The following is a 13,026-nucleotide window of genomic DNA, read 5'->3' as shown; positions in this document are numbered from 1 at the left end:
AGAAAATTACTAACGCAGGTAAGTGTAATGACAATATTAGCCAAAGACATCGTGGCAGAGAGCTGCTGTTTCTGCCCGAACAGCATCTATCCCTCCCTCTCCTGGCAAAAAGTTCTACAATTTTCTCTTGAGGAATTACCTCTAACCCCTCTCAATCCATAAACTTTGGGTGGGTTGATTTCCTACTACCCACATATACTTTTAATTCCACTAAAATGCTTTTAATGTTTCCTTTAATTTATGTAAAGAACACTAGCCAAAGATGAATGTAAATCTTTAAAAACACATATCAATTTAGAATATTTTATATTTAAAACATCATTAAACTACCTAGAAAGTTAACTGACTCCTGACCCCAGACTTGATTGGGTCAAGTGTGGGCACAGGACAGAAGGTGACCCAATGAGATTCAATCCTTAGACCTTAATCCTATTTTAAAGAAACAGATGCTCACTTCCTACTGGGATTAGTGGCCACAGATATGAGTTATCCTGTCGTAAAGAGGGGCCATCACATAGAAGCAGCCTCTCACAAATGAAGCAACAGCGAAGATAACAAAACTGAGGGATGAAGGAAGAGAGACATCATTCGAATTCCAACCTGAAGGAAACCTGGTCTTCGGATTTCTCTGTTCTTAAACCAAAACAAAGTTTCTTTGTTGCTTAACCCAGTTTGAGTTGGGTTTCTATCATTTGCAACCTAATAGGGTCACCACCATCATCACCACCACCACCATCATCGCCGCCGTTTATTAACATATGGGGATAAAGCTTTAAATTTTTTCACTGCTAAAGTCAGCTAGATTCTCCTCAAAGCACAGTGCCATTATTTACTATTAAAGTAATGACATAACACAAGGATTAAAAGGACTTAAAGCACTTCAGAGGCACTTCATTCTTATAAACTTCATGTAAAGTAAGTAACGGCCACTATCATTTTATACAGAGGTTTAAGTGGACTCAGTAGCTAGGCAAGGACTAGGACAGTCATTTTGTTTATGGGCAGGAGAGCATGGGAACTTTTAAACTACAGTTATTGACAGACCATGACAACACACCTTCCTAATACGCCTTTCACTTGTTTAAAAGATGAAGTTAAACCTTATTAAATTATTTTGGTTAATTATATGGAATTTTCCCTAAAATGAGGAAATGGTCATGTGTCTCACACCACATAGACAGGAGATGGTGGGCATCATTTTTTTTTAATTCATTGATTGGGAAAAGACTATTAGGTCATAGCCGCTTATAATCATCTCACACATAAAAGCTGTGGAACACTTATACTGTATACAGCTGACCCTTAAACAACAAGAGGATTAATCCACCTGTTGCTTACCATCGGCTCTCCACGTCCAAGGTTCCCCGGCATCCACAGATGCAGGCAACCACGGACTGTGGAGTACTGCAGAAGTTACAACTGAAAAATATATATAAGGGCACCTGCACCGTTCAAACCCATGTTGTTCAAGGGTCAACTGTAAAATCTCTGAGAAAGATTTACAGACAAGGAAATCAGCTGAAAATTCATACGTTCTCAATTGTTAAATAAAGGTACTCACCTCACTAGCCATTTCAGATGCACGTTTTGCTCTCTGAATATCGAGTACTTCTGAATTAAGTTCCATTCCTTTCCCTTTTATTTCATTTTCCAAATCTTTTTTATATTCCTTCTATGAGACAAGAATATTACTGCTTGAAATTTACTAGGAAACTCTGATTTATGTATTGTTTTACATGTTTTCCAGAGACCACAGAAAGAAAATATTTCTAGAAAGGAATGAACCAGATTTCTGAGCATTCATGCTCTTTATTACCTACAGATACTTAATTTTCTTTTTTAATCATGTTTGAGTGGCTTCCAATATTATCAGTCTTTTTTCTTTCATCCTTTCCTCTCGTATATTTTTGGTACCATATTGGTGCCATATTTTAAAAAGACATCTTCCCTTTAAATGGTGAGGAAGATCTTAGGAATGCATGTTTCTAACTAATTATTTGAAGTATTTCTTTGAAAGCTGTCTATAAAATATGAATCATCAAAAGAACATAATTGGAAAAGAATGAAAAGTTACAAAATCAAAAGGACTGATATGGCCAAAATTTTTTTTAAGTTTCCGTTTTATTCAAAGATTTGTAAAACCAAATAATTTCCTACAGATTGATAATATATAGTCTGAATTTCGCCCATTTTAATATATTTTAAGTAGATCCAAATGTCTTTACTAATCCTTATATATAACATGGGTTTTTTTGTGTGTGCTAATGAATTTGTTGTCTTCTTACTAATTGAATTATGAAAACAATATATATCTTAATCCAATTCAACTAAGCTGCCTTTATGACTAACTTGTCAGATGAAAGATGAGACTTCCTTTAATGATAAGAAATCATGTTCTAGTTAATTCTAGGATTCATTTGATGTTATTTTCTCTTTGTCCAGTTTAATTAAATTAGCCGGTACTCTGCTTAACTAATAGCCTACAAGACATTGTAATGACCTGCATGTAATTTTGGAAAGAGCTCTGGAGTCAAATGACCTGGATGAAAGTCAGAGTTCTTTCACTTATTTGGTCATGTGACCTTCAAGAGAACTTTAAGTAACTGAGCCTTGATTTCCACATGAACAAAATGAAAATAAAAGTACTTGTTCTACCAGTGTCAAGGACAATTGATGAAATCAAATGAAATGAAGTATAAAATGATACTTTGAATACTTTAAATGGCAACAGAAATGCAAAGACCATAAAGTAAAGAATGAGAAGACAATTTAAAGCTAAATGCTCATACTTTCAAAGGGAAGTCACAATTTCATTAAGTCACTGAGTCTCTTTCTAAAATTAGACATCACTATAACTTAATTAAAAGATTTTTAATCATCATCTCTAGGCTTTTTTCCTACACTGATGCATACATTCTGAATCAGTAAGTCTAAAATAAGATTCATTCAAAAAGAAAAATAAAAGAGAATGGCGATGGCATGTATATTAAAGTCTTTTTTTTTTTTTGGCCACGCCATGCAGGATCTTAGCTCCCTGACTAGGGATCGAACCCAGGCCGCCTGCAATGGAAGCACGGAGTCCTAACCATTGGACCACCAGGGAATTCTTAAGTCATTTATGATTCTCAAAATAGATCTCACATTGGCATTTGTATGTAAATAAGAAAAAGATTCCCCTTTAAAAAATTCATATAAATAGCGCATATTTTTTAAATGGAAGACAGTAATATCAGGAAGCTGCCACATGATCACCCTTCAACTTCAAAAGCTTTTATAGGATCTAGAAGTGAGAAGAGGTAGGGTGGCAAGGACTCTCTTCCATAAATTATATGCCTATTTCAGCCCAGCATATATTACAACAGTGAATCACATTAAATTTCTAAAAGCAGTTAAATGGTAAAGGCCAGCTGGCATTTGCTTATTTAAAAAGTTCATGATGATTCATGTCTGTGTAGGTAATTATACTCCAATTTATTTCACTGGTTTAAGACATTTCTTTCAGGAATAGTTTCTTCAGTTCAAAATTCCGGATGAAATGGAGTTCTCTAACGCTTTCTCTTAATGTAAAGAGAATCTATTTAAACAGGGAATTGAAAGAGCTCCAAGTTACTTAGCAACCATTTAAAAAAAAAAGAAACAAAAACAAAACTTTTAAGCTGTGAACATGATATTTTTAATTGTTAGATTTGAGGGCCTTAATGTTCAACAAATTTAATACGCCGTGAGCCAAAATGTACCACTAAGTTTGCGGGTTGGGAGGAAGTCCTGCTGAGTACAAAATGAAAAATGGACATGAATTCCTATGTTCTATATGCTAAACATATTATTTTTCCCTACTTAGAACAAAAACCACTTATAAATGTACCATTTATCCAGACTGTCACACATAAGCACCTCATTTCTGATATCAAATGTCATGAGAATGCTGCAGGGAAGTTACAGGAAAAAATGGTTCTAATATGTGTTTTTACAATAACTAAATTTGAGAGAATCAAGCTAGCCTCATCCATATTGAAAATATTTTTTTGAAAAACTAACTGCTATAAAGCTGTAAAACTACTTATAGAGCTTCTAAGCTACAACCCAAACACAAAATCAAACTATTTTTCAAGTTTTTCCAGGAAATCTGGGTAATTTCTTCCCTTATCTTTAAATGGAAATGTTAACACTTACCTGTTTTTAATGAAAATGGAAAACTCTATTAGTAAAGCTCAAAGTGAGGGAAAGAGTAATGGATGAATAACTCAAACACTGAATTAGAGAATTAGTAGAGAATTGTTTAGTACCTATTTCCTGGGTTATCTCTTTAAATGTCTTTTGTAGAATTGTATAGCAATAGTAGGATCATACCTCCTTCAGAAGGCTGGTGATGTACTTTACATGTAAAAACTCTGGAGTCTTGTCTAAATCCATCGATGACCTTCCTTTAATCTCCTTCTCAAAATCCTCTCTGTAAACTTTCTGTTAGATAAGACCATATGATTTTAAATTTAGAAAATATTAGTGACTGTTGAAAAGATAATAGAACAAGCGTTCCCGGAACAAAACTGATGTTTTTCATATATAATTCTACCACCTCTGAGTATTTTATTTACAGGAAAATAACTCCAACTTTATCATAAATTTTAGAATTCTACCAAACAAAAGCGGGCTCTTCAAGTACACCGGCTCCCTCTAGGAAAGCATTCTGAGAGGGGCTACTTAACATCTCAGACTCTGTTATTGTTTGACATCAGCCCGTTTCAGGAGGAGAACCAATACAGCTGGCTGTTTGACTGCATCACCTGATTGGTTCGCCCAAAAGATAGTGGATCCACCCACTGGAAGAAGATCTAGAGGCACGGAAATCCACTCAAACCAAAGTAGAATGAACGTTCATGTCCCCATCATCCCCCTCAACTGTTAGTCTTACGTGAATTCAAAGAAGACCATTTCTGGGGATTCCCTGGTGGTTCAATGGTTAAGACTTGGCACTTTCACTGCCGAGGGCTGGGGGGTGGGGGTGGTTGGTGGGGGTCAATCCTTGATCCGGGAACTAAGACCCCACAAGCAAGCTGCGTGGCATGGCCAAGAAAAAAGAAAGGACCATTTCTAAAATGTAATGGAGGCTGGAGGAGATTTTCCTTTAATGATTTTGGCATTGAGAATATTTCTCTACCATCTATGGAGTTGATATGAATCAAGTTACACTGTGAGGAGAATCTTATCTGGAACCTGATAAACTGTTCTTTGGGTAAGAGTTCACGACAAGAAATGAAAGAAGATTGCGGAGGGCCTAAATCCATATCCCCATCTGCCCTTTTGACATTGCCACCCTTTGGTTATTAGCCTCTAAATTCTACATTTGAGCTAGGCGTTTGGAAATCAATGGAAACCCAGGATTCATGACTATAAAAACAGTCTCCCTAAATAACAAAAATATCCATCCATGTGAAATATGTATCAGACAAACAAGGGTCCAGATTTTACCAGCTAAATATTTTATTCAAATAGCAACACAAAGATCATACAAATAAATTCTGCATGAATTTATTCCTATTAATGCAAAATGAAAAGCTATTTCCAGGATCATTATGTACTTATTACAGGGATAGGTAATTGTACACAGAAATTCTCCAAACTGTGAGGCAGGATAAGAGAATATGCTGTCCCCTCCCCTACATTTGAGTTACACATGGCCATTTACCATTTAACAATCCAGGAATAGCCATGAGAAATAGATGTTCTGTAAAAACTAACAGCTAATTAAGAAGAAAACATCCTGAATTAAAGGAACTACAGACACACCAAAGAACAATGATAAGAAGTGGTCCTCTTTATGTGGAACTAACTGAGATCATAATTATAAAGCTGAATCTAGGGCATTTTGAGGCCAAAAATGACTCTTAAAAATGAAATACAAATATATGCATATTTATTTATTTCATATTTTTCACTTCAAAAGGCCCTTCTCTGAAAAAAAAATTATTTGACAGAAGTAACTCACTAGGAAGATTGATGACTTGAACTCGCCAGTATATGACTAGAGAATAGAAAAAAACACTGAAGTATGCTTTTTGTAGGAGAGCTCTATTTGTGGAACAGAAGACAAAGAACTTCTCAAAGCCAGATTTAGAGATTTCTTCTAGAAAACACACTGGCTAAACCTACATCTGGCATTAGAAGAAAGTGAGAGAAGCTTAATTATAGGCTATAACAAAAAATTAGTGGCTTTTCCTGAGTTCATACTTAGCTTTACCTGTGGGAGGCTCTTAAAGAAGCACATGGTCAAGCTTATCCCTTAGGAATAAGAACCATCTCTTGTATCTACTTCACTGGTCCTGCATTTAAAGACATCTTTCACATCAAACTTTGCCTAAGATTTTTAGATATATTATTTTTCTAGTATAAAATTTATCTGCCAATTTATATAGAATAACTTATAGAGTATAAATCTTTATAGTATAAATGTGGTTCAAAGATATTTTCCATTGGAAGATTTTTTTCTCCTCAAGCCCTGATGAGCAGAAACATAATTGCTGAGCCTAAAAATCTAATAGCCAATGGCTATAATTTAAGGGAAAACATGTCTCAGCCTCTGCAAAGGATAATTCTCCCCTAGTGACAATACCAGAAATCAGAATAGCAAAAATTGAAAGCCAATATTAATGAAAGACCCACACAGTCCCCAACGTAAGTTAATTCCACAGCATATAATAAATGTATAACTACAGTTAAATGTTAAAGCTGATTTACACCTAATGTCAGAAACAGCCAACCAGTGTAGTGTACTTTCTTCCGGACCCACTAAACTTTCTGAACCACTCTACTGGTTCCTTTCAATGATAAAACATCCAATTTGCATTAAACAGTTGATAACAAAACAAAGGGACTCACCTCACTCTGCATCTTCTGAGCCTCCTTTGAAGCTTGATATGATGGTGTCTCAACAAATTCAAGCATCGATTTCCCCTTATTTTTCTCATACTCTTCTTTGTACTTAACCTTCATTGAAAACAAGTATAAAAGGCACATAAAGCTCACAAGCCCTTACACAAATAGAGCAAAGTCAAATAAATATATGTGCAAAACCAATCACCCTATTTTCTAAAATCACATTCTTCTGGCCATTTAGGTTGGTGACTGGATTCTCTGTGGTTAATTATATACAATGAAAGTAAACAGGTAATATATTAAAAATCTTAAGGGATAAAAATGATTTAGAACTAAATAATGTAGTTCTAGGACTTGTATAAGTATTTAGACAGCTGGGATATATAGATATGTATCATATATGTGGGGTTACATATGTATACACACATGTTATACACACAGGTATAGGTACATATATATAGAGAGAGACAAAGAGACAGAGAGGCTGAGACAGAGAAAAAAGGAGAGAGAAAAAAGAGAGAGAGAGAGAGAGATCCCCGTGATAACTTTGAATGCCTAGCAGTAAATCATGAACAAGAAGAAAAACATAGCTGTGATTCTCTTTCTGACAAAGGAAAGACAGTGTTCTTTGGGACTGCTGAATTTTTCCATAGACACTGAGTAAAACACACACACAGAGCTTTTATGTGACTTCTTTCAGTTTCACTAAGCATTATTTAATAATATCATAACATGAATTATTTATTTCAGTTACAACCAATCCCCATCTTATTTCGGTTTATAAAACGATCGATATTTTCTATCTCCGAAAAACAAAAACTAGAATTATGTTCTGTAAGCTGTCAGAGTGGTCGGCTTTTTTAGCAATATACCTTTTTAAATTAAATTCACAGAAAAATTTTGATCATGATTCATTTCATTCAGAAATGTATTTTCATTAAAATCCTTAGGTATAATAATTACTTATGAAATTGGTTCTTAAGTTATATTATAATAATAATAATTTTAATGGTAATTAAATCCAAAAGAACCTTTTCAAAACTTAGAACTTTGTGGTGGCAGGAAATATAACAAATTTTTAAATTCCTATTTTTAGGAGTACTTTTGTTTTAGAGAAGTATAATAGAATGATCGATGAGAGTGTGTGAAGTATAATAACACACTGTGTTAGGATAAAATTTTGTGGGGAAAGCGAAATAAAAGTAAGAACACAAGAGAAGAACACATACATTTCCAAACCTTAAAGGAGAGTGGGTTTGTATATTTTTTAAATAAATGAAGGTGGATATCAAATCATTATGGAATTTATGTACCATGGGATCCATTTAAAAGAGTGATGTAAAATTTTATCTTAATAGATGCTGGAAATAACATTTTTTGCAACCATTGAAATTCAGAACCAAAAAAAAGTTATCAACTTTAAAGTGTTCAGGAAAAAATATATTTTTAAAGATTTCTTTCGGAGAGTACATAGAATTTCATAGTCGAAAGAAACATTAACGTAGAATACACTGGTAAGATAGTTTTTCCTTTTTAATACACTTATAATTGAACTGAGAAATTATAATGAACTTTGTGCCTGGAAAATTACTTTTGCAGCTCAAAATGACAAATCAGTACACTATAAAATTGAAATTATGAGATATGATCATCATTTAATTAATTAACTCATATATTGTAAGTTTTAACTTGTGTATAGTAACTATAATATTATGAAATGCCTGCATATGAAACATGGTTCAAGCTTCCCCAGCCCAATAAATATAGAGAGCGTAGTGTTTGAGATTTTTTTCACGACGCACATTCCTTCCAGCAGCTGCACATTCTCGGCCCAGGTGCCCGGCAGTGAGTGTTACAGGGTCTGGGTTGGGGAGGTCTCATACCTGACTCTGGAGCATGGCATTGCCTTTATGGTGCAGGTGTTCCACAGCGTCCGTGTCAAAATGATACATGCCTTTGTTTTCCTCAAAAAGCTTTCTATACTCTCGCTAAAATAGAGAACATGAAAATAAAGTCAGAATAAAAGAGGCTGATGAGAGCAACTAATGCTTAGGAATGCAAGCTGAAAAATGCAAGCCAACAAGAGCTGCAAAGCTACCACCAGGTTCCCATGGCTGGTTGTACAGATTTCTGACCCTGCACTAAACCAACAATGCAAGATAGACCAGCTCTAGGCGGTCAATGTGAACAGCATCTAAAACACTCAAGAGAAGCAGAGGACAACTGGCTGTAAACACAATGTAAAAGATATTTGCGACACTGAGGAGTGACAACAGAAAACCCCTGACTTGTGTGAACAGGCAAAGTGGGCAAAATAAAGGCAACTTGTCCTGCCCTTATTCTAGAACAGAAATGTATTTAATTGCATCTACAAGAAGAGAGGGAAAGAAAAGAAGAAAGAACATAGGAACGGAAAGCTGGAGTCAGGAAAGAAAAAAAAGTTGTATACAACGGTTCAGCCCTGAGAAAGATTGGGGTTCATAAGGAAAATGAGAGGGTGAGAAATAATTTAACTAATTTTCCTAAAAGGAGAGGGTAGGAGGTGCCTGGAAGAGAAACTGAGGAATCTGGGTATGGTTGGTTGCATTTTTAAGGTGAAGAAACTGGATTAAGACATTATTTAGACATACAGACAAAAAGGTGAATTTGGGGTTTCCCTGGTGGCGCAGTGGTTAAGAATCCGCCTGCCAATGCAGGGGACACGGGTTCGAGCCCTGGTCTGGGAAGATCCCACATGCGGCAGAGCAACTAAGCCCATGCGCCACAACTACTGAGCCTGCACTCTACAGCCCACGAGCCACAACTACTGAAACCGGCGCACCTAGAGCCCATGCTCCTCAACGGGAGAAGCCACCGCAATGAGAAGCCTGTGCACCGCAATGAAGAGTGACCCCCGCTCACCGCAACTAGAGAAAGCCCGTGCACAACGAAGACCCAACGCAGCCAAAAATGAATAAATAAAATAAATATATTTATTAAAAAAAAAAACAAAAAAGGTGAATTTGGAAGAGACCAGAATGGATAAGGATGTCAAATTTGGCAAGTGTAGGACTCTAAATACAACAGGCAGCAATAAGACAAAAATTGCTTCCTGATTTTTATCATTGAAGATTGGACACTTAGTTATTTTGCCTTATTTGGAAGAGACTTTTAGAGGTAAATGGTAACTCTCAAAGACTCACGTCTACAGAGACTTAAGCTAAAGTTTGTTGCTCCTAAGACAATGAGGATTTCAGTGAAAATGGCAGTTTTGTGTAGAGTGGAGGGAGAGGTAAGCAGCATTTGAAAGGGAGCAGGAAAGAGCTAGGACATTTGGGTCTTAGGAGATGCTCCAGTGATCTGAGAGTGAAGCAGGAAGAAGGCCCAGTGCCAGGGATGGGAAGGATGGAAGGTCCAAGTGGCCTACACATGAAAACTGCTTTCCCTGGGGACGCAGCAATGGTCCCCAGAGGCATTTTCAGCCAATTAGGGAACTAAGACATGTGTCTCCCAAAACTCTAACCAGAATACATTAGGGAGAATAGCACCCCCAGGAAGCTCATGAAAATGTTCACATAGTACATCTTGACGCAAGAGAACAAGGTCTAAATACATTTTGGCTTCTCTACTAATTTTTTTAAAAAAAGATAATTTCAAAGAATAACAATATACTTAGAGATGTTATAATTTGATTACAAGTTATTTTATAATATATATTTATAAAATAGTTATGAACTGAATGTAACAAGCTAGGATACATTCCATTACTAAGTTAAAATCCAGAACTAATAAAGTCTGGGATAACGGGTATATACTGAGAAAAGGTCAAAAAATACTGTCCCTAACTCAATGATCTATTGTAGTTACAGAGAATTTCAGAAACTCCTATTTTAAAACCAAAACAAAACCACCCTATTTGAACTAAGATCTGCAAAAGAATTACCAATACTTGCTTTCTCTTATATAATAGTCTCTGTTGCCTCCTAGTGGGAATTATACAGAGTAACACAATATATATATTTTTAATTTATGCGAAGTTATAAAAGAAACTGAAAGCTAATAGAGCTCTATTTTCCAAAGGAAAATGTTCTCTCAAAAATTTAATCAGTATGGCTGTACAAACTCATAAGGCACTAATTCTACTCTACACTCTACAATTTTTAAAATTATGATTTATATCAAAGACATTCAGAGGTCTTTAAAAAAACAGCCATTTATAACAAACTGACAACTAATTCTGGCAGAATGTCTATTTAAGCATTCCCTTACTCAATCTTTTAATAAAATTATGTTGCCTTTATAAATCAACAAAATCCCAATTCTCTTTACATTAAAATTTAAAAGAAGGTAATTCTGATGTACAATAAATTCGAGCCAGTGTAACATCGTGCAACTTTAGTAAGTAGAAACTTCAGAGTAACACCTTTTTTGGCTCAAACTTTCTCTTCCATGAAGTAACCGTTCAGTCACAATTCTATGACTGAACGGGAAAAAAATCTATAATCCAGGCAAAAGCAACCTGAATGAAGGTTTAAACTTTATAAGTGGTATATAAAACAAGTGGAATATACGAATTTGGTGGGTTTTCTCTGTTGAAGAGAAAATAGAAACAATTACTATTATTGCTTTTCACCACTATTATAAAATAAAGGTCAATATTTTTTAAAAGAATTATTGCCTGTGAGTGGCATGCCTTTTTCCTAGCTACCAAATTTTTGAATTACCACTATGATATTTTTGTTGGCTTATTTACACATGAAACCTTGTGTCCTAAGGAAATTTAACCCAAATAGGGATGAGAAAGAGTCCCAGGTCAAATGCTACTGCAATGATCAAACTGGATGAGCAAAGACTGAACATGAAGAAAGCAGAGGCTCAGAGCACAGAAACATATTGATTTTTAGAAGCATACCTATGAGTCGTGGCAGAAAATGTGTAACTGAAACAGAGCCACTCAAGGAACAGAGGCATGTGGGCAGAGGAGGAGGGGATCAGCACTGAAATGGCAGGACAGCATGAATTAAGCATCCAGGGACTGAGTCTAATTCTGTGCCTGACAGTCTCCCAACCTTCATCCCTGCTCAACAGACAGGAAAGAATAATGGACTGCTTTTCCTCCAGAGACCAGTGATAATTAATTAATTAATTAATCTCCGTGAATACAAATTATTTACACGCAGATTACATTTCAAGAAGAAAAGAGGATAACAAAGTAATGAACAGAAGTTTCAATATATCAAAGCCAAGTGTAGACATTTTTAACCTGAACTGAAGCTGTTATCTCATTATTTAATGGTTTGGGAACCAGGTTTTGACTACAGATTTTTCTCATGCATGACCGTGGGTACATCTCTTGAAGATGACTGTTTTTGCTTTTTCACATTCTTTGCCAACATATCAATACTTTGCCATCAAATCTGTGCCTGATTCAAAGCAGATATATGATAAATGTGGATAATTTTTGAGTAATTATTAAATAGGCATAGAAATAACTTGAGGTCAAATTAGAGTTCATCATCACTGTGGGCCATTCTGAGATGTAGGAAATACAGGCACAGGTGAGCCGGGGTCATCAGGAATGAGATCCAGTGAAGTCAGGGTTCAGATGCACTGTGTGCTGGAAACAGCATCTAAGAGCTGAGCTCTGATGGAATGGCCCACTTGGCAGCGGACACAGGTATTTTCATCAGGACATGAGGAAATCACCCTCTCCTCCTAGTTGCGTTGAAGAAAACATCGAAACCTTCGTAAGAGTAAAAGTATAGCATCAACACAAACACCCTTGAAATTTATTTTTAGAGAAGATATAATTTAGACTAAGATAACTTTTATGCTACCTACTGAATACCAGGCACTCTGCTCTGGCCTGTACAGAATAAAAGATCCCTGACTTAACAGCCTGACCTCCCAGTGGCTTCAATCTACTACAGACAAAGAAAGGGGAAGGAGAAAGACAGAAAGGACGCTCGTACAAACACTTGGAAGGGTGGCTGTTCAACAAGAAAGTTTGTATTCCAGAGATATTAAAGAGCTAGCTTTGTAAAGCGACAGCCTGGGTGGGATTTAAGCAAGACACTACTTTGCATTAAGTTAGTTACTGAGGGAGGAGTGAAGGCCGGGCTCGCCTAAGGAAGCAGGTGCGCTCATGAGCACTGCAGACACATGGGCTCCAGA

At 35.9% G+C, this 13,026-nt stretch overlaps 1 protein-coding gene across 13 annotated transcripts in view; it reads right to left on the bottom strand.

Annotated features, from left to right (window-relative positions):
* Window positions 1–13,026, bottom strand: part of NEBL (nebulette) — a 336,029-nt gene that overhangs the window by 50,208 nt on the left and 272,795 nt on the right. For 11 of the 13 annotated variants that reach the window (XM_036842823.1, XM_036842834.1, XM_036842825.1 and 8 more), the window contains 4 exons: window positions 8,757–8,861; window positions 6,877–6,984; window positions 4,351–4,461; window positions 1,562–1,672 (listed from right to left, as the gene is read on the bottom strand). The exons of the other annotated variants lie outside the window; for them this stretch is intronic. In XM_036842823.1, the coding sequence (XP_036698718.1) occupies window positions 1,562–1,672; window positions 4,351–4,461; window positions 6,877–6,984; window positions 8,757–8,861 (435 nt within the window). The remainder of the gene's footprint in view (window positions 1–1,561; window positions 1,673–4,350; window positions 4,462–6,876; window positions 6,985–8,756; window positions 8,862–13,026) is intronic. 13 annotated transcript variants of the gene reach the window in all.

Source organism: Balaenoptera musculus, chromosome 2, assembly GCF_009873245.2.
Source record: "Balaenoptera musculus isolate JJ_BM4_2016_0621 chromosome 2, mBalMus1.pri.v3, whole genome shotgun sequence".
In the NCBI taxonomy this organism is placed as follows: domain Eukaryota; kingdom Metazoa; phylum Chordata; class Mammalia; order Artiodactyla; family Balaenopteridae; genus Balaenoptera; species Balaenoptera musculus.
The sequence above is the reverse complement of the archived record's forward strand: the minus strand, read 5'-3'. Positions and strand labels throughout refer to the sequence as shown.